Here is a 25,328-nt window from a genome sequence, read left to right as displayed (position 1 = left end):
CAGGGAATGGCTCATCCATGCAGACCACCAGCCAGAGTCCTTGACGCCCCTTCCCTGACTCCCCATGTCCTGGCAGTCCTGCTGCTGCTTCCTCTGTGCTATTCAGCCTTCGCCAGCCCCACCCCCAGCTCACAGAGTGTTTCAACTCGCTGCTTTCCTGGCTGCCAGGCTTACAGGATCTCAGTTCCCTGACCAGGGATTGAACCTGGGCCACGGCAGAGAAAGCCCGGTATTCTAACCACTAGGCCACCAGGGAACTCCCTCCTTGCCTCCACTTCTCTTCCCCCTGATCTTGCCGTCACACAGTCCTGGAGTGGCCACCTGCAGATCTGACCAGGTCATCTTCCAGGGCCTGAGCATCACTGTGGCCTGGCCTGGGCCCCAGCACACCTGCAGCCTTGTCTCGCCCCTCCCCCACGATACAGCCTGGGAGCCCCATGGAGGATTTTCAGAAAGATGCCACATTTCCTCACCTTTGGGCCTTCTGTGTGAATTCCCCCAGCCCCAGGCCCAGCCTCCCTCCTTTAACCCCAAAGGCTGAGCTAATGCTTCCCCCACAAGGCTCACCTCCAGCATAGCTCTGCCTGCTTCACCATCTGGTGCCCCTGGGGATGGCCGGTCCCCCCAGGGCAGGTACTGTGGCTTGTTCACTGGACGAGTACCCTGTGAATGCTCATTACTTCTCTGCTTCCCAAGCCTCACCTCGTCCAGGGCCCTCTTCGGCTCCAATTCTGGCTCCGATTTCAGCTCCAGCAGCAGGCCAGCCCAGGGCTCTTTCCTGGTTCCGGGCAGGAGCCCCAGGTACAGACCCTGTTCCCAAGCCAAACTGGTCATCTCTTGGTCTCCTACCTGGACGCCTGAACTCCTATTTTGGTTGCTGTGTGTGGGAACCCAGAGTCCTCTGGTCCCTTCTGGAAGAGGCAGATAGGCTTCCAATAACCACTGCCCTCCACTGGGGCTCCTGAACATGTATATGTGACCTCCATGGAGCTGGCCATAGAGGGGCCACGGCCACTCGCCTGCAAAGGGAGAGGTTTCCTCATGCCGGGGCAGCCTGCTCATTGGATTCCACCCATTGCTGGAACATTCTTCCACATTCACCTGGTATCTTGGTAGGTGTGTGTGTGTGAGAGGGCCCATGTGTGTGAGGTGTGTAGGCATGTAGCAGGTGGGAGCTGTAGGAGGGCTGTAGGAAGGGACATGTGTACTCCATTGAGGACTTGACAGTCCCCCAAACAAGGCCCCTTCAGAGGAGCGCTAGCTGCTAGTCAGGAGGCGGAAGGCCAGCACCTGCAGGCTCAAACACCTCACCCCTGCTTGGCCCCTTTTCTCTGTTAATCAGGGGAAGACGAAAGACCTGGATGGACCACAACTTTGAGATGCAGCCTCACGGAGCCCCAGGCGCTGGAACCTCCTTCCCCCGCAGCCACCTACTGGGGCGCCCTGCCCGCCCCTCAAAGCTCCCTGGAGGGGTGTCGCCTCTCATCCCTGTTCTCAAGAAGGCCGTCCATCTGGATGCTTTCCCCCAGAGCCACATCCCACAGGCCTCCGGCCGACCAGGCCTTGGAGCTAGGGCGTGGAGTGTGCCCCCACAGGAGACTGGCAAGAGCCTGGCACCAAGGAAGCTCAGCTCCATCTCCCTAACAGTCCACCAGCACAGCCAGGCATGGCGCTTGGGCCCCCTACCTTCTCACTGGGAACAGGTGTCTACCCCGGGCAGGGAGGCTGCCACCCACAGAGGAGGGAGGCTGCCTTCTCCTGACTCACCATCTGTGACCCTAGTGCCAGGGGACAGGGTCCACTCCGAGGGCCCAGGTCACCCAGGTCTGGCCAAGCCCAGCAGGATGCCTGTAGTGGAGAAGCCCCTGGTGAGCTCATGCCTGACCCTGCCTTTCCAATCCCGGTTAGCTCAGACTCTGCCAGGTCCTGCAGGGCCAGGCTTGGTGGGTCAGAGGCACCCTGTCCCAGTGACTGCCCATGTGCCTACCAGAGCTTCTCCAGGAAGAGGCAAGCCCCGGTCCAGGGGTATTCAGAGACCCCGGCTGCATCTCCAAAGGGCCATCCCTGCCACGGGGCCTGCGACGGCCATGGATTTGGCTACTCTGGATACAATGAGGCCAGGCACATCCAGACATTTATCCACAATGGCCACCAATAGGCCTGGCTTGGCTGTCAACTTGGCTACACCAAACACACCTAGACTGGACACAAGCACTGAGTGCCCTCATCTGGATAGCAAACTGGGCTCTGCCATGCACTTGGCTAAAGCAGGCACAACCAAGCCACGCACGGTCATGGATGTGGTGATGCCAGACCCAGAAAAGTTGGGCAAAGCCATAGCTACAGCAGGCACAGCCAAGCCAGATACAACCACAGAGGGTACAGCCAGGGAAGTGGCAGCACCAGATCCAGTCAAGCTGGACACAGCCATGGTGTTGGCTAGGGCAAATATAGCCAAGCTGGACATGACTACGGATTCTCTTGTTTTGGATACAAGCAGGCTGGGCACAGCCATGCATTCAGTTGTGCCAGTCACCCCAGACCCAGTCACTGGTGAGACCACACTGGACAGTGTCATTAAGCTGACTAGATCAGACACTGTCACCTACCCATCAATGCCAAGCAGAAGCACAGACGCAGCCCTGGACCATGCTACAGCAGATACTGCCACAGACTGGGTCACAGAGCTCACCATGCTGGACCTTGCCAGAGAAACCAAAGGTAAATGCAAAGAGCTGGGCTGGGGATGCGCTGGACTGCTGAGGTGTATGAGCCTGGAGCTGGATTATGCTTGGATAGATCCGGGGGACTTTAAAGTCAGAGTTGAATGAGCTGGGAGAAGAGGGAATGGGGTTGAGTGGCAGAACACAGGGGATGCACCCTGAACTGGGTCCCAACCTGCCAGTCAGAGGTCAGGTTGAGGGAAGCCATCAGAAGGAGGGTTTACAGGGGTAATTTGTGGGAGAGCAATTATGCTGAGTCTGTCATTTAGCATCTTCCATGATTGTTTCTCTGTTCCCTGAAGAGCTGAAATAATCAGGTGATCTATAGGTGAGTCCAGCTTGAAAAGCAAACCACCTACACGAAAATATAGACCAGCACTTCCGTAAGTGGTGATTTGTCTAACAGTCGACACTGCCAGGCTCCTCTAGATGTGAATAGTGATCTCACCCAAGACCTTCTAAATCATCCCCAGTCGGCCTTTCAGGAAGATGGCTGTTGCTTAAAAGGTGCCTCACCTGGAATTCTTTCTCGGTCCCCTACCCCCAGCCCTTTAGTCCTGAAAGGTGAGTTGGGGACTTGTAGGTTGGAAGTCCTACATAGAAGTATAAGCAGGTCAACACAAGGGCTAGAAGTTCATTTGGTCTTAGAGAGGCTGTGACATGCCTAAAGTCACACAGCTGGTTGGTGGCAGTAAGGTAATGGGAACCCAAATCTTGGAATTCTGCTTTGGGCAGTCTCATTCCCAACATTTCAAAGGCTCAGAGATTCTGGGTCTGGCAGATGCTTGGAAAGCATCCAGTCCAGTGGCTTAATTGGCGTTGGAGGTTGTCAGTCCCCTTCTCATTGCCCTCTGCACACTCAGCCTGGGGCAGCCCACCCAGGCTCTGGTCTTCCTCCTCCCTACGGGACCTCAGCTCTCCATCTTCAGCCCAGCTCTCTCTCTCAAAATGCAGGTGTAGACAGCCAGTGGCCTGCCAGACCCCTCTACCCAGACAACTCCCGGGCATGTCTAGAGGCAGCCCCCTTTCTTCCTGACTTCTGCCCTCCCTGATCTCACCCCCTCAGCTGCAGGCACCACCATACCAGAAACCTGGGTATCCTCCTCTTCCTCATCTTTCTCTCTCCTTCATCCCATCCAGTCTAATTCCAACTCTGTTGATCAACCTCCTCAGTCCTAGGTTGTCTGTCCCCTCCTCTCCATCCCTCTGTCCCTGTGAGGCCACCCCCTGCCCCTCCACACAGCTGCCACAGGGACTCATATATTTCATGGCAGCACTTTCTGCTTAACAGCTGTTGGTGACTCACTGTTATCTTCTTTGATAAGTCCAGCTCCTTAGGCTGGCTTCCAAGGCTTTGGACTTCTCCAGCCTCTTAGCTCTATATCCCTGTCTGGACTTTTCCCTGCTTTGGTGCACCCAGGAGCTCTGTTGTCCCTAGCACCATGCAGCTCTCGCCTCTGGGTCTCTCCATAGACTGCTGTCCCTTCTTCCCTCGCACCTATATTTGCCTTTCCATCTTGGCCCTCACCAAGGGCCCTCACCCCTGCACCCACAGTACCCGGTGGGTGCCCACCTCCCTGCACCCACAGTACCCTGTGCACACCCCACCCCCTGCATTAGGACAGTCCAGCTTTCTGTCTTGACCCACCAGACCCAGAGCTCTTTGAGGACAGAAATGATGATCCTCATTCCTGTCCCCTCAAGGCCTGGCAATATGCTGTCCATTCAAGTTGATTGAATGCAAGAATGATTTTTCTGACGGGTAAATTGAGGCTCAGGAAAGTTCCTGACTAGCTCAAGGTCACAGGGCTCATCATCCTTGAGCCAGGCCTGGAACCCAGGCTCCTGAATCAGGCAGGGTTCTACAGGCACCCGCATCTGGTCAGAACCGCGTTGAACCAGCCCAGCATCCCAACCACCGCATGACTCACGCGCACGCATCACCTCCCGCCGATCCCACAGGTCCCCTGCGCTCCCCGCCCCGCCCGGGCCTAGAGGGTAACAGGCCGGGAGCAGGATCGAGGGGGAGGGACCGGGACTGGGATGCGGGAACCATGCCCCGCCCGGCACCTCGAGCCTGCAGGCGCAGCGCCCCCGCGCGCCTCCCCGGCGGCCCGCAGCCGGCCCTGGGTGCCCGCTCCCGAGTGCGGGCGGGAGGGGAGCCGGTGCGGGCTAGGACGCCGGGGGAGGGGGTGGGGGAGGGGCCCTCGGCGGGGCGGGCGGGTCACGTGGTGCGGGTGGCAGCGGCGGCGGCGGCGGCGGCGGCGGCGGCATCGGTGCAAGCGGGCCGGGGCAGCGCTGCGCCGAGCCAGCCGAGTCGAAGTCCCGGGCGGGCGCGGCAGCGCGGGGCGCGGGGACGGCGCTGCCGGGCCGCGGGCCGGGCGGGTGGGCGGAGAACGCAGAGGGGCGAGGCCCGGCTGCAGGGTCTGCTCGGCCCAGGAGGAGCCCGCGTCCAGCTCAGCCTTGCAGCCCCGCGCCCTGAGCATCTTCCCGGAGGAACGGAGACAAAGGAGGATTCATGTCCAAAGGTAGGAAGGCCGGCGGGGCCACCGGCGCGCGCCGGGAGGAGGCTGCGGCCCCCAAAGCCCGGCTGGAGATGCTACCAGGGGGAGGGTTGATGCGCTGAGGAGCCCATGCGCGGTGACATACGCACGGGCACACGCATACACGGTGGCACACACCCCAAGATGTACAAGCCCGGAGAAATGCACATATGGAAACGCGGAGAGATACAGAGACCACCGAAGAAGCGAGGAGGCAGCCAGATGCCCACAGAAAGCTCCACACTGGAGCACACCAAGAAGTGCACACACATGCACACCACGCACAGGTATCAGGACCACCTACAGCGAGACAAGAGACCTGTGCGCTGACACACAGACCCCTTCCCCCACACACAGGCGCACACTGAGACAGGCACCAGCTGGTGGTCTCCAAGGGAACTCGTTGGCCTCCAGAGGACTGGGATGGAGGCAGGGGTATCCCAGGGCCCTTTACTTCTGTGAATGGGAAAGTACTAAGATATCTTTTGTGATTCCTTTTCTGAGAGCCAGGGGCTGGAGCTGGGGTGGGCTGGAATTGCCTCTGCGGGTGGGGGCGGTGTCTTGAAGGCTGCTAGGGGCTGGGGGCTGGGGAAGATCTCCAGCTCCCCATGGAAGAGCCTCCCCACCCCCTGGATCCCCACTAAGCCAGGGAGGAAGGTGCTATTCTGGAAAGGTCCCCTCCCCCTGCTGCCACCTTCCCAACAGAGAGGTGGGGTCCCTGGGCCAGACAAAGACAAAGCCATTCATTTGCCTGTAAAAGAAAGCACCAGGATCCTTGCTTGGCACAGGGATGGGGGGAGGTGCTGTTTCTGTGGGGACTAAGCTAGAGCTGAGTCGGGTGGACAATGTCTCTTCCTGGAGCACTGATGGGCAGGTGGCTCCTGGCAGGGGGTGCTGCAGACAGATCCCCTCCTCTCCAGGGGCCCTGAGAGAGCTGGGAGCTTAGGAGGAGCCCCAAGAACCACTTAGGCAGGGTGGCATATTTGAGCTACATCCTGCTGTGACCCCATACTGAGCTCTTGCCCACCCTTGGGGAGCCCCCCTCCAATCCCTGTTGCAGGGGAAGGAGAAAGTCTCATAACAGAGTCTACCTCCGTGAGTGTGGCCCACACAAGAGCCATTTGCTGGGTGGAGGTCAGCTGCTCTGCCAAGGGAGCAGCATCTGAGGGAGGAGAAAAGTGATGGCTCTGAAGTAACATCTGCCTTGCAGTGAGGCTTGCATTCATTCATTCATTCATTGCTGAGTGTCTTGTTATACTAGGTTCATTGGGGCACAGAAATCAATAAGACGAGGCTCCTGCCCTGAAGAAGGGTGGGAACTGGCATATGTTCAGTGCCAGGTAATTTATGTCCATGCTTTTGTATAAGCTTCATAGCAACCCAGCAAGGTAGGTACTGTACCTATTTTCCTGAGGAGAGAACACTGAGGCTCACAGGGGTCATCCAGCTGGGAGTCAAGTATGGGCCACCTGGAGTTGGCATAGCGGGACCAGGGGAGCTTTAAGGGCAGAGGATGGAGCTACAGAGTTCAGCTCCAGAGCTTCATTTGTCCTGTGCCCTGGAGGGCTTTATGTACTTGTCAGGCACCCTCACCAAACAGTGGGCCCTTGGGGGCAAGGACCTTGTCTGGGGTCCAAAAGTGTCCTTGGCATTTAATCTACAGTTTGGCTGGAGTAGGCTCCCATTTGACAGCATATGGAATGGCCTGGATGGGATGGATGGGATGGAGTGAGTGAATGAATGAATGTGATGACTAGAAAGTCAGGGGGCTGAGGCAGCACAGAAGAGAGGCATCCACATGAGATGGGAAAGCAGAGGCTTTCCTGAGGGGTAGCCCTTGGGCTGAATGGTGAAAAAAGAGTACGAGTTAGCCAGGGGCTGGAGTGGGCAAAGGGTCTTCCAGCAAAGGCTGTGACACAGTGACCCACCACAGGTTTGCAGTAATTGTGGCTGCTGGGTGGTTGTAATTGCCATGTGGTTGGGAGGGGCAGCTTGCCAGCAGGCGCTCTATGAGTGCTCATAGGTGCTTGATGGAAGAATGAAGGTGAGATCTGCTCCCGTGCTGGACCTGCAGCAGGCCTGCTGTAGCCCCTAGAAGTTGCCTGGGAATCTGGTAGGCCGGCCCCTTCTTGCAACCAGGGTCTGTCTTTATGGGAATGATCTTTGAAGATGCTGCAGTTGACAGGCCAGGGCTGAGCAGGCCATGGTGAGGACACACACTTTATAAAAATACTTACAAAACTCCCATAAATAAATACTAGACTCACTTTCCAGGTCTGTAAAATGAGGTAAGACCCCACCCACCCGACACACACATACACACTGATGGATCTATCTCACAACACAGGTTGTGGAGACCAAATGGGCTGGCTGTAGAGGCATGAGGGAGATGAATGGGGCCAGCCGTGCGAGCAGCTGGGCAGGGAAAATGGGGCATTGGCCCCCAGTGCAGGTGTGCTGAGTTGGGTCCGGGAGCCACATGCAGAGTGGAGGTGGAGGCCAGGCTGCTGAGAATCAGCTGCTGCAGGGCTGAGCCAATCTTGCTGCCTTCTGGGGCCGCCTGGCTGGCAACAGCTTCCTGGGAAGCAGGAGGGAGCCACGCCAGGCCCTGGGGAGGTCCTGAGACTTTGTCAGATTTGGCTGTGTCTGGGAGTGACAAGGAAAGGATGGTTTCCAATTGAGAGAGAGAGAGAGAGTCTTGCCAGGACCAGTGGAAGGACCAGGTGGTAGGGGTAGAAGAACAGCCTTCTGGCTGGGTTTGGGGGTGGGGGAGGGAGGGACTCCTGTCCCCTCACCCTCTTTCCCATCTGCTGCTCCATCAGTTCTCTCTGTGAGCCTGAGACTCTGCACGGTGGTAACCATGAACCATAGGATTCTAGAATGGCATAGCTGGAAGAGGGCCTTTGGAGAGCGTGGAGTCCAGGAACTGTGCTGTGTAATTAGTATCTGAGGCACCTCCCTTTAACAAGTGCTTCCACATGCACCACTTCATTTCCCCTCCTGACAGGCTGTGAACTTGAAAGGGACAGGAGCAAGAGGGTCTGGAACAGTGAGGCGCTGTGCGGGCACTTCTAGGCATATACCTCATGTGCAGTGCTCACTACAGCCTTAATCACCATCCTAACCAGTTTACAGAGTACAGAGGAGGAGGCAGGCGCATGGGAGGCGGGGTGGTTTACCCAAGTCCACAAAGCTGGCAAGCGGCAGAGCCAGGCTCTTTCCACATCACCACACACCCCTGTTTTACGGGGAGGGAAATGGAGTTGCTGTATCCTGAAACCCACCCTGGTGGACAGTGGCCTGATGAGGAAACACACAGATTTCTCTTGTATGTGAATATACCCATGATCTGCCAGACCCAGAGGCATGTTTGCCTTTCTCCTCTGGGGAAGGGCTGTGATTTCAGCCTCCCCTTTCTTTTGCTACCCACCATCCCAAGAACACGTTGTGTCATGTCATCTTAGGTCAGTGATGGCCCCTACTTGGGTCTCATCCTCTCCCCAACAGTCAAAAGGCGAGAACTTATTCCCCCTCAGACTCAAAACTAAGGCTTGGAGGGTGTCTGGGGCACCTCAGGGCACAGACCTCCTTACTTTGCAGCAGTGCTTGTGGAACAGGGGGGACACGGAGGCTGGGAGACAGGACTGATGCTCACTCTGCAGAGATGGGGCAGCCCTATGTGCTTCCTCCTTTTAAAAAAAAAAAAAAAATTTATTTACTTGGCTGCCAGGTCTTAGTTGCGGTGTGTGGGATCTTTAGTTGCGGCATGTGAACACTTAGTTGTGGCATGTGGGATCTAGTTTCCTGACCAGGGATCGAACTTGGGCCCCCTGCAATGGGAGTACAGAGTCTTAGCCACTGGACCACCAGGGAAGTCTCCCCATGTGCTTCTAAAAGACAAGCAACTGGATCAGTAACAGGCAGTCAACAGATGTTAGGTCCAGTATCCTAAAAGGTCTTTGCCCTTTTTCTGGGGGAGGCAGGACTCAGGTCGGAATAACCCCAGACATCTCTTAGATCAGTGGTTCTCAGCTGGGGCACTGTTGTCCGCAGGAGACATTTGTCACTGTCTGGAAATATTTTTGGTCATTAAACTAGGGGGGCTACTACCTGCATCTAGTAGAGGCCAAGGATGTCACTAAACATCGTACAATGCACAGGACAGCTCCCTGCAATAATTATCTGGCCTAAAATGTCAATAGTGCCAAGGTGGAGAAACCCCTGGGTTAGAGACACAGATATGGTTCTTTGGAGCAGTGAGGTGCATATGAAAGCGCCCCAGCAACTGGAGGGTCTGGGTACTGGTCCAGATTTTGCATCTGACTTGCTCTGTGTTCTTAGGCAAGCCCTTCCCCCCCAGGCCTCAGTCTCCTCATCTGTGAGATGAGAGACCTGTACTGGATGACACGTCAGGTCCCTTCCAGGCCCGACTCTGTATGATTCTGTATCCAGAGAATAATACTGTGCCTTCCACGTGACCTCTGCTTTCCTCTAGCCCACCCCACCCACCTTGGCTTTTCAGGGCTCCCGGAGACCAGGACGGACGCAGCCATGTCAGAGCTGGTGCCTGAGCCCAGGCCTAAGCCGGCAGTGCCCATGAAGCCCGTCAGCATCAACCCCAACCTGCTGGGCTACATTGGCATCGACACCATCATCGAGCAGATGCGCAAGAAGACCATGAAGACTGGTTTCGACTTCAACATCATGGTCGTTGGTATGGAGGCCGTGGGTTCCCTGGAGGCCCTGGTGGCGGGCAGCACCCAGGATCCCGATTCTTCTTCTAGGATGGCCTCAGCCCTGGCTTCTCTAGAATGAGCTCTTTCTCGGAGGAAAGATCTCACTGTGCTGATCACAAAGGCCTGACCCCTTTCTCCCCACAAGGATGGGTGATCCAAGGGTGGGAGCTGTGGGTGGGTGGTCATTGTGGCCCCATCACTACCTGGCTGTACACAGGCAGCCTTGCAGCTGTGCTCAAGTTGCCTTCGTGTGTGTGGCACACGGGGGGCATCACCAGTGTCCTCCCCTGCCTTCAAGAGCTGGGGGAGGATCGGATGAAAGGTGGTCTTCTTTCTGATCTTTTGTGTGCTTTCAAGCTTAGAGAGAATTTCCAGGACACTGGTCACTAAGTAGGGTCACTGGGTCACAGAATGTAAGAGCAGAGAGGGGCCTTTGCCTGATCTCAGTGAGATATTCTCTCTGTTGCTGAAACTGGGATCTGGGCATCCTCCTTCTTTCCTCCTCCTTTATCCCCCAATCCAGTCAATCATCAAATACGGTCAATTTTACCTGGTAAATATCTCTCAAGTCTGTCCACCTCTCTCCATCTCCACTGCTACCACCCTAGGCCGAGTGGATCTCTCCCCTGGATTACCAGGGCCACCTGACTCAGTGCTGCTCAAACATAAGGAGCTAGGCCAGAGTGTAAATCATCTGGAAAGTCTTGCTGTAAAAAACATCGGCTAAACTAAACAGTGTGCTTGGTGACGTAAGTTGATTTACTTTCTGGTGCGAACTTCTTTTTCTCCTGGTTCTCTGTCTCCTGTCTCCTTCAATCCATTGTCCACCAGTGACCGAATAATTTTTCCAACCTGCAAAACTCAAGTCACACATCCTACTTAAAATCTTTCATAAGTTTAAGGGTTTAAATTCCTAGCCTGGCCTGGTACTCATCTCCACTCATCTCTTACCACTTCCCATGTAGCATTCGACTCCTCACTTATAAGGAACAGTTCTCCTGGACTTGCCATGCTCTTTCCTACCTCTTAGCCTTTGTGTATGCTGTTCGCTCTCTCTAGAACCCACCCCCCAGCTTCTCATGGGTCATTTGAAGTCATTCTTAGGTTTTAGCTTAGTTATTACTTCTTAGTAGAAGTCCTCCTTGATCCCAGAGAGACTGGATTAGATTCCCTTTGGCATTGTCCGCTTATGTTTTGTCTCCCTCACACCAAATGGCTCCTTGAGGGTGAGGATGATGTCTTGTTCACCACTCTACCGCCAGTTCTAGCAAGGTGGGCCACTCCTCTCCCCGGCAGTGCCTGTGGCATTCATCACGGGTCAGTCACTACGCGCAGTCAGTACCGAGCCCAGAGGTAGCCTTTTAAACATATTAGGCAGGTGGCTACTGCCAGTTGATCAGTTGGATTGAGAAATGTACCTTATTTGCCATCCCTGGTCTCATCCAATTCCCTCCCTCCCCACCGTCCTATCAGTAAAGAGAAACTAAGGCCCAGAGGAGCAAACATGGCTAGTCCAAGGCTTCAGGGAAGAAGTACAGTTGAGTCTAGAACCTTAGGCTCCAGCCCCCTGCCAGGCCCATTTCCTAATATATGACAGGAATGCTCTAGACCAGCACACCTCAGACTTTATTGCCCATTTGATTCATCTGAAGTCCTGTTAAAATGCAGATTCTGATTCATAAGGCTGGGTTGGGGCCTGGGATACCTCATTTCCTACCAGCATCCAGGTGATGCCAATGCCACTCATTAGTTGCCAGGCTTGCCGGTGTGATTCTTGTGCATGTTTGAGAAGCACTGCTCAGGCCAGTGGTTTTCAAATATTTTTTAGTGTGGAACTCTCCCTTGGAATGAAATCTTCTGCAGAACTGCAGTGTCAGTATGCAAAGTAACTCTGTCTTTACTTTTAATATGATTAAATATTAAAAACTTAGGTCAAGCAAAAACAAAACAAAACCGAAAACCACTACACGAGACAAATGCAGAGGTTGTTCCTTTCCCAGTGGTCCTGGGGCTCCAGAAGGAGAGAATGTGGAATCCAACTAACATTCCCCCAGGTCCTTCACTAGTAAGTAGGAAACCGTTCCCGCCCACCTGCTCTCCCTACTCAGCCCCTTGCCTCCCCAGTGAGCCGTCAGTCAAGGGCCTGGATCACAGCTCTAGAATTCTATAAGCTCAGGGGAGAGATACTAGGCTCGGCGGGTGGGCATGGGGTCTCCCTGCTTTCTCATCCTCCTCCTGTCTTGCTGCAGGTCAGAGTGGACTGGGCAAGTCAACGCTAGTCAACACCCTCTTCAAATCCCAAGTGAGCCGCAAGGCCTCCAGCTGGAACCGGGAAGAGAAGATTCCCAAGACAGTGGAGATCAAAGCTATCGGGCACGGTGAGGACCAGGCAGGGACCCCGATGGGCATTGTTCAGAGGAGCCTCTGCCAGAAAAGGGAAAGAATGGGGCTTCTTGGGGAATGAGACAGATGAAAGGCAACCTCAAGACAGAATAGAATTAAGCCCTAAACACGAGGGAGCCAACTCCTTACACTGTAAGTCCAGAAAAGGGGGTGAGGGAATTAGAAAGGAATGAGGTAGGATTTGAGCTGGATGACAAAGGCTGGGTGGATTTAGACAGAATGGGTAAGGAGGGCATTTCAGGCGCAGGGAACGGCATGGACAAAGGTGTTGAAGACCCTGAACTCGACTTTTACAATAATCAGTCCTGCAGAAGGAAGGTGCCCAGTTCCCCCTGGCTGGTAGGGGCACCTGGTGTCAGCTGGAGGAGTGACCTCCCTGGTGCCTTTTTTTTAGAAATTTATTTATTTATTTGTTTATTTATTTATTTATTTTTGGCTGCGTTGGGTCTTTGTTGCCACACACGGGCTTTCTCTAGTTGCGGCAAGCAGGGGCTACTCTTCGTTGCAGTGCGCAGGCTTCTTGTGGTGGCCTCTCTTGTTGCAGAGCATGGGCTCTAAGCACGCGGGCTTCAGTAGTTGTGGCATGTGGGCTCAGTAGTTGTGGCGCACGGGCTTAGTTGCTCTGCGGCATCCTGGTGCCTTTTCTGTTCACTCCCCAGTGATAGAGGAAGGTGGTGTCAAAATGAAGCTGACTGTCATCGACACACCAGGCTTTGGAGACCAGATCAACAATGAAAACTGGTATGTCTGCCTGTGAGATTTCCACCCTAAAGACTCTGCAAGGCAGATACTGAATGTGGTGCAGATTCATTCACACTGAGAACCGTCTGCGCCCTCCATGCTGAGGGGTTAAGCGGGAAGACTTGCTGAAAGAGGGGAGGGGGTTTGTCAGGAGGCAAGGGAAGAGGTCCACATGGGGCCCAGGTACGGGGATGGAGGGGGACAGTATAGAGGGAATGTCAGCCGAGGGATTGCCTGGAGATGGGAGTGGATCTGTCATAATAGGCAGGAGAACTGGGGTGCAAATCCATTCTGGCCTGAAGGCTGTGGCAGGGAGCTTGGCCTGAGAGCCAGATGTTATAGCCCCGGACAAAGAGAGAATGGGTGGAAAACAGGAGGAAGGGGAGTTTCCATGGAGAATCTTTGCCTCTGGGAATCCACAGAGCAAAGCTGCAGTCAGTGTCCAGCCAAGAAGGGGTGAAATACACTGCCCAGACATAGACGGAAGGGTCGACTGTGAAAAAAAAGCACAACGTAAGAGCTGTGAGTTGGGTTTCATTCACTGTCTCACTGAGGACTGTAGCCTGGGAGACAGACTCTCAGATGGTTCTGAGGACCTGCTCTGAAGAGGTGGGGGAGAGGCAATACATGTGTGACTTCTGGCTGGGGGATACGGAGAGTCAAGCAAACATCTCAGCAAAAGGCTCGTCAAGAGGATCAGATATCTCATAAGATTTTAGTGCTTTTCTAAGTAGGGGAAGGTGCAAGGATTTGGGTCCATAAAATTTTTTTTTCTGAAATACAACTATCTAAGGGCCTGTTTTCCCTGTTTTCCCAAAGTACAGAGAGCCTTATCTTGTTTTTTGTCCTGAATTCCTTTCAGGGTATATTGTAGGTCAGCGACTGCAGTGACTAATGACTTAATCCTTGTAGAACCAGATGGCAAGTGACATTCCCCACTTTACAGAAGGTTCCAGGCAGAAGTTTGCTCCCAGACAGGGATGGTGACAGTTGTGCCTCTGTGAGGGAGCTGGGGTCTGCCCCAGACAGACAGGACCACTCAGCAACACACCTAGGAATTGGCTGTATTGATCTTAGAGAAGTGGCTGGTTTCCTTCTTTTCTGGCTATACACACACTCCTGGACAGAGAAGGGTTATTATTCATTGTTATCAATGAATTGTTGCCATGACTGAGTACTTGCTATGTGCCATTGCTCTGTTAAGTACTATACCTGTTCTTTCTGATTCTTATATGCATCTCTCCAGGCACCTATTGTTACTCTCTTTTTACTTATGAGAAAACAGCTTCAGAGAGGGGCAGAGATTTCCCCAGAGCTGCCCAGCTAATAAGTAATGGATGTGGGGAAAGTGTGTGCCGCTGTCGGGAGTGGGATGGGGTTCTGCAGGTTCCCTTAGCCCAGTCAGAGAGCTAGGTCCCCAGGGGAGCTCTGCCCTTGCTAACAGGGAAAGCCATCCATGGGAGGCCGAGGGAGAATAGTCAGCAGGTAACCTAGACCCACCAGGGGAGGTAGGAAATGAGATGGATGTGAGGGGACTGCTACCTGCACCATGTCTAAGGTGAGCTCCCAGGTCCTGTCCTTCTGGGATATCCATCTGCTTTCTTCCCGCCCCCCAGCTGGGAGCCCATTGAGAAATACATCAATGAACAGTATGAGAAATTCCTGAAGGAGGAGGTGAACATAGCCAGGAAGAAACGCATCCCTGACACTCGTGTCCACTGCTGCCTCTACTTCATCTCCCCGACGGGACACTCGTATGTACCAGTCCCACCCCCATTGCTGGGCCTGGCTTTAGTTTGCATCATCTGTGCCCAACCTGTAGTGGGTAACCGTTACCTGGACTCAGCTGGGGAGGGCCAGATGGGCCCCAGTATAGTCACAGCCCTGTGATTCCCCAGAGTTTCTTGCCAGGAGAGTGAAGCTGACCAACATCAGCCCCTACGCTGCCCATTGGTGTTCTAGCACCATAGCACGACTGTGCCGGCAGACAGAAGTTGGTTTATGTGCGCAAAATGCTCCTCATTTGTTCAAGAGATACCTGCTTTGCACAAGCCTGGGGTCGGGGGCAGTAAGACGGGTGAAACGGGGAGGGGGGGGCTGGGCTACTGAATTGGGGCTGGTGTTTTGAGGGGGGTGGGACCCAGCTGTAGGCATTTGGAGGGCGGCCAGCCCAGCATGAGGAGCCAAGTGTCTAGAGATGAAGACTGGCAATAAGCAGGGCATGCTGGGAACTCTTGTTTTTGAGTATCAGGCAGGGCTACATGATAGGGAGTACCAGGAGAGAATGGAGCAATCCAAGTAGGCGAGCAGAGGGCGGGTGTCTCGTAATTTATCACTAAGCCCAGCTTAGTTCAGTTCTTGAGAAGATGGCACAAGCAAGGCAGGCCCCCACTTTTGGAGGAATCAGATATTCAGCAGGTTTTCAATGGAGGAGCTCAGGAACTCAACAAAAAGTTTGCGTTATCCCTGCCTAGAACCTGGACCCAAGGTCAGAGCAAGCCAGCAGATAGCCTGACTGAATGAGTCCCCTGGACTGCAAAGTAGAGCCAGATTGGGGCCCCAGAGTCCAGAGGAAGCTGGCCTCTCAGATGGGGGAGGGGTCAGGCCCCCAGATGGACCCCTGCAGGACTAACTGGGGGCTGGGAGGAGGCCTGTCAAAAAGTGCTGTCTTGTAGGCAGAATAGACACACACATGTAACCGTGACACAAGGACGTTTGGGTAGGGACAGCAGTCCACAGCTGTTCCCAGGAGAAAGAAATCTCAGGTCAGAAAGGATGTCATGAAGGCGTGGTTTGAGTGGGGCTTAAAGAAGGCAGGATTTGCATGAGAACCGAGGAAGAGAAAGACAGGTGGTGGACCATGTGTGGGTGGAGAGTCGGGGTCTCTTCTGCACATTGAGATGGTGGATGCGTGTCAGATAGGAAAGGGAGCAGCCTCCTGGCCTCAGCCAGTTCCCAGCCCAGTCCTCCTGTCCCAAGGGTGCCCCTGGAATGGTGGCAGTGGCTGAGTGGGGGAGGGCACGGTGGCTCTGACACCCCACCTTCTCTGGGCCCCAGCTTGCGACCTCTCGATCTGGAGTTCATGAAACACCTCAGCAAAGTTGTGAACATCATCCCTGTCATTGCTAAGGCTGACACCATGACCCTGGAGGAGAAGTCTGAATTCAAGCAAAGGGTGAGAAGGCCCCCTCCTCCTTTTCCTGTTCCCATCCTTGCCTTCCCCTCTTCTGGTCCAAGCCCTCTCCTATCCTTCATTATCACATCCACCCTCTACCCCGCTTCCCACCCAGTCCCTACTCAACCATTAAAGAGGCTGGGCTGGTGGTATCTGGGGACCACCAGTGAAGAGAAGTTAGTGCAGCTCCAGCCTTCTTCCTGCCCTCCAAACTTACCTGCAAAGACCTCTGAACACATAAATCACCGTGAACATGAGAAACCACTCCTCACTGTTAGGCTGCTTGAAGGACTAATTAATCAACTGCCTGCTGGTCCTTATTGTTATTTTCCATAAGCTCTATCCTGTGTCGGACACACAGGCGACGGGGTTGGGGAGATGCAGAAGAAGTATAAAGACAGTTGCTGCCTTTAAGAAACGTACAATCAAGTAGATTACTGAAAAGATACTGGGTGGCTTCCTGGAGGAGGAGACTTAAGCCGAGCTTTGAAAGAGGATAAACAGAGAGGCTGGGGGTGGGGGCGATGCACCTCTCTTCCCTGCAAACAGGAATATAACAAGTATGGCATGAGCACTGCCCATGTGGAATCTGTTCCGAGCTGTACTGCTTGTCTAAATCCTAATCTTACCCTAAGATAAACAAGCTATACCCCCAGACTCTTCCTCATCGCAGGCTGGGGTGGGCTATGGTAATTGTAGGATTGGGGCTCCCATATGTTCAGGATCCTCCTGCTGCCCAGGGCCTCAGAGTTCAGAGATAACTGGATTATCAAAGACTGCATTCATCCCTCTGACTTCAGCATACACACACTTGCACATGCATGCACACGCACACATAGCCCTCTCTCCCATTATCCTGACACTTGGCTACCATGCTTCTCCTCCCCACCTCTAGGTTCGAAAGGAGCTTGAAGTAAATGGCATTGAATTCTACCCCCAGAAGGAATTTGATGAGGATTTGGAGGACAAGACAGAGAATGACAAAATCCGGGTAGGTGCCTGGGACTCTGTTCATCACACGGATGCCTGCCTTAGTCCCCCTGGGATGTGTATCATGTACCACTTCTGTTTTTCAACCTGCTTTTCCCTTTCCATACTCCCTGCCCCACCTTGCCTGACCCAGACCAGAAGTGTCATGGGAGAGGATGAGGACTTGGGGCGCTGGCCAGGACTGTGAATCCTGCACCCAGAAAGCCAACGCTCCCGTCCATCCCCAGACCACACAAAAGCCTCTCATTCCCCGACAGGGCCAAGTAAAACCAGGGTATGGGGTGATGGAAGGGCACAGGCAGGAAAAGCTTCAGACTGGGGTCCAAAGTACCTATACTCGATCAGAGCTCTGCCTCAGTTTCCCCTTCTATAAAATTCAGAGGCTTATAGGCTCTTTTTTTTTTTTTCCCTAGAAGAACCCTTAAAAAAATTAAATGTCAGACAGACTCCCATATATAAAACACAAAAACAGAGCTGCTTTGGCTAAGTGTCACAGGCACAGCCCTACCTTCTGAGTAGCCCCTGGGGTATTTCCTGGGAATCTTTTTTTTTTCTGGCTGCGTTGGGTCTTCGTTGCTGTGCGCGGGCTTTCTCTAGTTGTGGCGAGCGGGGGCTACTCTTTGTTGCGGTGCGTGGGCTTCTCATTGCGGTGGCTTCTCTTGTTGCGGAGCACGGGCTCTAGGCACGTGGGCTTCAGTAGTTGTGGTGCATGGGCTCTAGGGCGCATGGGCTTCAGTAGTTTTGGCTCGAGGGCTCTAGAATGCTGGCTCAGTAGTTGTGGCTCACGGGCTTAGTTGCTCCGCGGCATGTGGGATCCTCCCAGACCAGGGATCAAACCCGTGTCCCCTGCATTGGCAGTCGGATTCTTAACCACTGCGCCACCAGGGAAGTCCCTCTCCTGGGAATCTTAAGGCTTCATGAAACCTGGCTTGGAAACCACTGACCTATGTGATTTCTAAGATCCCTCTCAATTCTAAACTTCTACTATTCTGTAATTCTACATCAGAATCCTGAGTTCAGTCTGAGCTTTTCCATTAACCACTGTAACCTGGGACAAATCACTCGCTTGCTTCGGTCTTGAGTCTCCTTCTTCATCAAGTGTGGTAACCTGGTAGAAGCCCCTTACCTGATGTAGGGACAGGTAGTTGGTCAGTTAATTGAAAAAGTCAATTGAAGTGAAGAAATCATTTTAAAAATGAAGCACATTAATCTTAAATGTTTTAAAATAAATGTTTTAATATAAATCTTAAATGTTTTAATACATTCATTAAACATTCTTTTCATAGAGAGACAAGCCCTCTTCTTTGAAGGTAAGTCCGCTCTGAATGCAAAAGCAACTCGCCTTTATCAAGTCTTTCTGAAACATTCAACTTAATTTTCAGAGAAACAACTCTCCACACTGCTATGTCCTCAGCTTATATAATAGTTAATTTATCCAATTGCAACAACATGTACACACCAGGCAAAAAGATTTGGGAACAGACACCTGGTGGAGCAGAGGGGCCTACGCACATCAGAAAGCAGCCTCTGAGCTCTGGAAGGTCAGCGGGTGTGGGCCTCTGCCAGTGGGGGAGACGGTGTAAAGCTTCAGTTACTTTGGCAGTCAGTTGTGTAGGTGTCGTTTAAGAGGTCTGTCTTTCCTGGCTATCTCACAGAGTTGTTCCAAATCAAACCAAACCTGATAAAGTGCTGAAGAGCGTGAAGCATTCTCCAGTTGTAGGAAAACTGACTTACTGAGGTTAACCAGCTGGGCAGGGGAGCAATCGGGGTTGGACCCAGGCCTTCGGACTCTCAGTCCAGTGCTCTTTTTAAGATACAAGAGCCTTGCCCTTGCCATCACTGGGATTACTGAATGAGCTTCAGAAATGTGCAGTTCAAGGCTACAGGCCCAGGACCGTACTCCATCCTGCCCTTGGAGGCCCCGATGGTAGGAGGATGACATGCACGTGTGTCTGGTTTCTCAGCAGGAGAGCATGCCTTTCGCTGTGGTGGGAAGTGACAAGGAGTACCAAGTGAATGGCAAGCGGGTCCTCGGCAGAAAAACTCCCTGGGGGATCATTGAAGGTAATTCAATGCATCTTCTTGAAGAACTGGCCGCTGGTCAATTTTGCTTATTTATTAAGCATCTATAGGTCAAGGCACAGTCCTAGGATGTAAGATATAAAATGAATGTCAGCCAGACCCTGCCGTAAGGGGCTTACAGTCTAATTGGGAAGATGAGGCTCACAGGCAGGAAGCAATAAAAGATGGATTTAGCACCTGACCAAGAGGCAGTAGCTCGAGGGTCAAAGGAGTTCAGAACATGGAGAGATTAATAAGGATCGGAAAAACCAGAGAAAGGTTTTCACATGAAAGGGGGCATGATCTGAAAAACTCCTGAAGGGTTGTTCAGATGTTGCCATTTCCATTTTATTAGGAACGATGTGACCTTGAGAAGGTCACAGTGATTCTGAAAGTTCTCAGAGAATCGCTTCAGTCGATCACATTCATTATGATGCCCTCGGAGGGGAGCAGGGTAGGCGTGGCTGCTCTCAGAACATCACGTGCTGAGGCACTTGAGTCTCAGACAGGTTAAGTGTCCTGTCCAAGATCACATGGCTTGTTAGTGGTGAAACTTGGATTTTAGACCCAGATATTTTGATTCCAAAACCAAGTTCATCCCATTTTATCGTGTTGTCTCTCATTTTTCTATGACCCTTTGTTGGGATTTTTAAAAAAATAGCATTTTCTCATCATCTGCCTTGAATTATGAGAATATCTGTCCTACCCATTAGATTGTGAGACAAGAGGGTTTGTGACTTAATCCTCTTCTGCTTCCACAGTCTTTGGCAAGTGATTTGCAAATAGTAGGCACTCAGTCTATGTTGAATTAAATTTATCAATCCATCATAACCTTTTTAAGATGGCGCAGTTATTTTCTATGTGTGTTACTGTCTTCCAGTCAGATTATAAGCTCCTTAGAGATAGGCATTGTGTCTTAGGCCTTTGGCAGGTTTCTTAGACTCCCTGTGTATTAGTTTCCTTTTCTATAAAATGGGAAATATAATAGTGCTTATTCCACAGAGTCTAGAGTAGTATTGTGCCACTGTAGCTACTTAATGAATACTTGTTCAATGAGTAAAATCCAATGCACTGAAGTGCCAAGATGAGCACACCTCTGAAAGGATGACCATAGCTTGACCCGTGGCTCTCTCCTAAATGCCTCCATGACCTGAACAGAAATTCACCTGCTGGTGTTGCTGCATTAGTGAAATGACCACCTGTTTTTTGTTGTTGTTGTTCACAGTGGAAAACCTCAACCATTGTGAGTTTGCCCTGCTTCGAGACTTTGTCATCAGGTAAGACGCACCCCTCCTGTCAGATGGCAGGTTTAATTATTTGGGGTCTGGAGGCCGTCTGTTCAGATCCACTTCCTCAGCCCCCAGGTTTCTCTGACAGAGCTTTCTGCTCCAGTCCCAGCTCCCGTCTCAAAGGAAAAGGGGCTCAAGAGGTATCATTCGCTCTCTGGAGTGGGTCTAGGCCATGGACGCGATGTGTGGACCTCAGACATGGGTCCCCTCTTCCTCCTCCCGCCCCTAATCACATCCCTCTCTCTTCTCACCCTGTGTCCTTCAGGACCCACCTCCAGGACCTCAAGGAAGTGACACACAACATCCACTATGAGACCTACAGGGCCAAGCGGCTCAATGACAATGGAGGCCTCCCTCCGGTGAGCGTGGACACAGAGGAAAGCCACGACAGTAACCCATGATGACCCTTTCTCTGTATCATCACACATACCCACTTCTCCACGCACACACATCCCCAAACCACCACCAACCACCTTCTTCCTTTCTCTCCTGTCCCACAGGCCTATCTGGTAATTGTGGAGCATCTTGTCTACAGTGTGTGTGTGTGTGTGTGTGAGAGAGAGAGTGTGTGTGTGTGCTTGTGTGTGTGTATGTGTGTGCGCCTGTGCAGGGGTGAGGTATTTTTACTGCCCTCCCTGGAAAGTCCCTTGTAAGTTTGGTTCCTCCATGGCTGTCCATTATCTGTCTCCTTTCCTTGTGTCCCAGAACAAAGCCGTGTACCTCACTCAAGTGGTCTGGGGGAGGTTTCATTTAAAAATGATGGGAGCAGGTGAGCCACAGGTAATGCTTTCTTACCTCTGAAACCCACCTGCAAACAGGGACTGCAGAGATTCTCCCAGGACAGTCTGTGGAGCTAGACCTGGGAGGGGACGGGGAGTTGATGACTTAACCCTGCCTGTAAGTCCGGGGTGGTCTGGGGTAAGGCTAGGACTATTTGGGAGAAGAAAGGTCAGGGGAGAGCAGAGAAGTAGGCCAGAGCTGGGCTCCTGCAGAAAGAAGTAGTACCTAGAAGTGGAGGAGAGAGCTCCACCCTTTGGTCCGTGTCGCGTTCACCGTCCAAAAGCTACTACCTGTCACCACCAAAGACTGCTGCTTTCCGCACTCCCCTTGCCTCGCTCCCCTCGGCTTCCACTTTCTCTCTTTCCCCGCCTTTCCCTCCTTCCTTCATTCTGCCCCCTCTGACTTTTCACTTCTTTTTACCCTAATCCACTTTAGCTTCATTTCTATATTTAGGATTTATGCCCAGTCTACTTCCAAAAACGACTTTAAGCCACTTAAAATAAAATCATCGCTTAAATCACGGGACAGTACAAACTGAGATTTCAAGAGAAATCGGATTTATAGAGAGGCATGGGAAAGAAAGTTTCTGCAGTCGAGTGCTGAAAATGGCCCTGAGCTTGTGGTCGGCCCAGCAAAAGAGGAGACACAGCGAGTTATGCGGTGCCCACTGGTTAAAGAAGCACATGTGCTGGTCAAGTGAGACAACCTTTTTTAGGCATTAAGTTCTAGAAGAACTGAGTCTAAAGAAGTATCAAGAACACTATACAGTATTTGTGTTTCTTGGTAGTTTGGCAATTTTAAACCACACCTCCCTTCTCTCCATCAGGATTCTTTCTCCTTAAAGCTGGCTTCTGTTTCTCTCTTCTTCTTGTGTATACTTGACCCCCTCCCCCTTTAATTCTCTTCTATTATCTCTCTGTCTCACTCTCTCTCTCATGTTGAAGCTAATTGCATTTTTGTCTGTCTTTCTCTGCTTTTCCCCAATTCCTCTTCCTGGCCCCTGTAGACATTCCCAGTGATACCCAGAATCATACATGTAGCCTTTTCTTGCCTTTCCCTTCAGCCCTGTATTTATTAATGCATATATTTCCCCTGTTGTTTTACAAACAAGTTACTCTTTCTCCTTTAGTCTGTAAGGTGGCTGAAATTTGGGGCTGGGGAAACAGTTTAGCCTTAGGCAAGGGAAAACAAGTGATACAGTTTGCAGTAGTCTCTTACAACCTCCTGTTCCGTCTCCTGGTCTAACCCTAGGTGTTTTACTGGTTCCCCTACAGATCCAAGCATTTATAGTCCCTTATCACTCAGGTGCTAGGAAAACACATAGACTTAAGACCAAGGTTCAGTGGACCAGGAGAAAGAGGCAGGTGATCATGTTGCCAGTGGCCCAAAACTCATGGTCACAATCTTTCCTGGAAGCTCCTTACCAATCCAACCCACATCTTCCCTCACCCACAAAGTTATTCCAGGCCGGATAGAAGAACGGCAGGGTCAGAGCCCAGAGGTTGCTACATTTCAGCAGAAGAGGGATCCCTGGCTTATATGGAGACATGGGACTAGACACCACGGCCTAGCGGGGAAGGTCTAGGGGTGAGGGGGGTGGGGGGGCATTGGAGAGGCTGAGTAGGAGACTGATGCTTGGCGCCCCTAAATCATGATCTCAGCCTCCCTGGAGAAGCTGTTTTATATGTCTGCTGCCAGCTGCTGGTCTCCACACCCTCAACCGTTCTCAACCCCCCTGCAGGGAGAAGGCCTCCTGGGCACTGTCCTTCCACCTGTGCCAGCCACCCCCTGCCCCACTGCAGAATGAAGGCCATTTCAAGCGCCGCTCCTCCCTCCATTCCTCTCAGCTGTTATTGCTGCAGGGCCACGCCCTTTTTAGTGCTGTGTGTGTCCAGCCAACACCACGGCCCCTCTCAGCCCTCAGCCGGTGGGAGGGGCCAGCTGCCTCTTTAGGACAGTTGCTTCTTCCATTCATCCAAACCACCCCTCTCCTCCCAGTGGAATGGAGTTCTCGCCAGCACTGCCCTCCTCCATCGTCTATGTCAGCTGGTCCTAGGCCATCTGTAGGGTGAAGGAGCTCACCGAGAGCTCCTTCTGCCCTTGCAAACCCATACCGGCTACTTGTAACCATCTCCAAGGGAAATGGCATTGCTCCCTGTCCATTCATCTGCATGAGTTACTCTTGGCTTCCTTAAAGGGTCAAGTAAGCAACTTTTCTGCTTGTCAGATTTGTTGACGTCAGCTGTGTGAGCCCCAAGGTGGGACGAGGGTGTCTCCTTCATTGCTCAAAGCTTATTTATAAGGATGGGTCACTACAGATATGGCGGAGCAAGGGCTAGGATCACTTTTTAAAAAATCACTGCTTGTGGCTGGCCCGGAGGGCAGTCACACACCCTCCCTGCCCCATAATGCAGCCACTTAGGGAGCGTGGTTTATCCTGAGACATTCCTGGAGTTGACTTCCTTATCCTCAAACTTTAAATAAGAACTAAATGCACACACAAAACTCCAGAAAGTCACAGGATGTGAACTCTAGGAGGAAAAAAGCACCCTTCTGTCCACTTAGCAATAAGAGGGAATCTCTTCCCACCCACCCTGACTACTCCACCCCACCCCCTCCCCCACTCTGTTAACGTGAGCAATGAATCAGCCTGGCCACAGTTGGTCACTATAGGCTAGTGGAAAATCCCCAGTGGAGGGCACAGCCCCGCATCAGATGCATGAATGTTTGCGAATGTCGGCTGCCACCGCCCCACACACTATGTCTTTATGGAATACCCCTTGCCCACTGCCCCACCATTTCCACCTGGACACAACTTGCTCAAAGGCTGGTGACTTGTGGGCCATTCATCTACAACCAAGTCCTGATGGAGCAAGAGGCCCAAGCCTAGGGGATGCAAGAACGACCCATTTCTTAAATGTTACCAGTCCCAGCCAACCTTTTGGTGACATTATGGTTAATTTTCCCAATTGAAAGTAAGCAAACAGACGCTCAAACTCGTGTAAATGTTGCTAGACTTTATGTGTTGTACAACTAAACATTGCTGTTTGAACAATAACTGAACTGTGTTTTATTTTTGCTCCTCAATCCTTGGCCAAATTAGCTATTACATCATCTCACCCATGTGTGGAGGGTGAGACAGGGACCATCTTGGTAAGAAGTAGACACAGAAATTAGAGATGGAAAAGTTTTTGTGAGGTCAGTTCATCTTCAGCTGGCATGAAGTTGGATCCCCGTCATTATTCCCTGGAGTTTTGTATCCAAAATGAGTGATGGAGCTATCACACTTTACCTTGAGGGATGCTATGCTCTGCATAGCCTGTCTCCTCCAATGGAAACAATGTCTATTTTCATTCAATTAATTTCCTAGCTTTCACCCTCCTTTTTCCAGAAGGCATAAAACCAAATCTAGGAAAGGAGTGGACCTATCTTGCCTAGAGACCTGCCTTTTTTGCAGTGAAGACTTTTAAGAGCTAAACTTAAAGCGCTAGCTTGTATTGTGTTTTTCAAACTTAAACCAATCCTTCCTCTCTCTGAGGTTCACACTCTCTTCTATAGCCAGCAAATAACACAACTCTACCTGTATATTATCTCTCTGAATTTGAATGTGACAATCATGTGCAACTGTGTTTGGCTCCTCAACATTCTGTAGGGTGAGCACAAGGTATAGATGAATGGTGGGGAGTCAAGACTAGAGGAAGAGAGGTCAGCAGGCCCTTGGAGTCATTCAAGTAAAAGGATGAGGAGTGGAACTAGAATGGCAAGGCCACACCAAGATGGAGTGAAGTGAGAAGATCTGAGTGACAGAGCAGTGTGGGAATCATAAAATATCACAGCTGAAAGAAACCTGAGTTCTTCTAGTTCTTCCTTCAAACAGATATGGAAAC

The 25,328-nt window shown here is 52.1% G+C and overlaps 1 protein-coding gene across 7 annotated transcripts; it reads left to right on the top strand.

Moving 5' to 3' along the window:
- Positions 1-1,361: 1,361 nt before the first annotated feature.
- SEPTIN3 (septin 3) lies at positions 1,362-24,499 on the top strand. Of its 7 annotated transcripts, none has more exons than XM_028168269.2 (12): positions 5,055-5,251; positions 9,789-9,980; positions 12,252-12,380; positions 13,065-13,146; positions 14,763-14,900; positions 16,204-16,321; positions 17,217-17,312; positions 18,598-18,621; positions 19,279-19,375; positions 20,598-20,649; positions 20,927-21,020; positions 23,183-24,499. In XM_028168269.2, exons 1-12 carry the CDS (start codon positions 5,242-5,244, stop codon positions 23,246-23,248), a joined length of 1,098 nt encoding a protein of 365 aa, XP_028024070.1. In that variant the 5' UTR covers positions 5,055-5,241; the 3' UTR covers positions 23,249-24,499. The 7 variants fall into 7 exon arrangements, with proteins under 7 accessions (XP_028024069.1, XP_057413595.1, XP_057413597.1 ...); XM_007189128.2 differs by having other exon boundaries at positions 19,276-19,375; XM_028168268.2 differs by lacking the exons at positions 5,055-5,251; positions 18,598-18,621 and adding an exon at positions 1,362-2,721 and having other exon boundaries at positions 19,276-19,375.
- Positions 24,500-25,328: the final 829 nt, after the last annotated feature.

The sequence above is a fragment of the Balaenoptera acutorostrata genome, chromosome 11, assembly GCF_949987535.1.
Source record: "Balaenoptera acutorostrata chromosome 11, mBalAcu1.1, whole genome shotgun sequence".
In the NCBI taxonomy this organism is placed as follows: domain Eukaryota; kingdom Metazoa; phylum Chordata; class Mammalia; order Artiodactyla; family Balaenopteridae; genus Balaenoptera; species Balaenoptera acutorostrata.
This window is presented reverse-complemented; position numbering and strand designations above follow the sequence as displayed.

Excerpts from the sequence above, each read along its gene's own strand:
- SEPTIN3 (XM_028168268.2), top strand. The coding sequence starts at position 1,362 with ATGGACCACAACTTTGAGATGCAGCCTCACGGAGCCCCAGGCGCTGGA. Across the intron at positions 2,722-9,788 it reads CCTTGCCAGAGAAACCAAAG|GGCTCCCGGAGACCAGGACG; the intron begins GTAAATGCAAAG and ends TTGGCTTTTCAG. Across the intron at positions 12,381-13,064 it reads GATCAAAGCTATCGGGCACG|TGATAGAGGAAGGTGGTGTC; the intron begins GTGAGGACCAGG and ends TTCACTCCCCAG.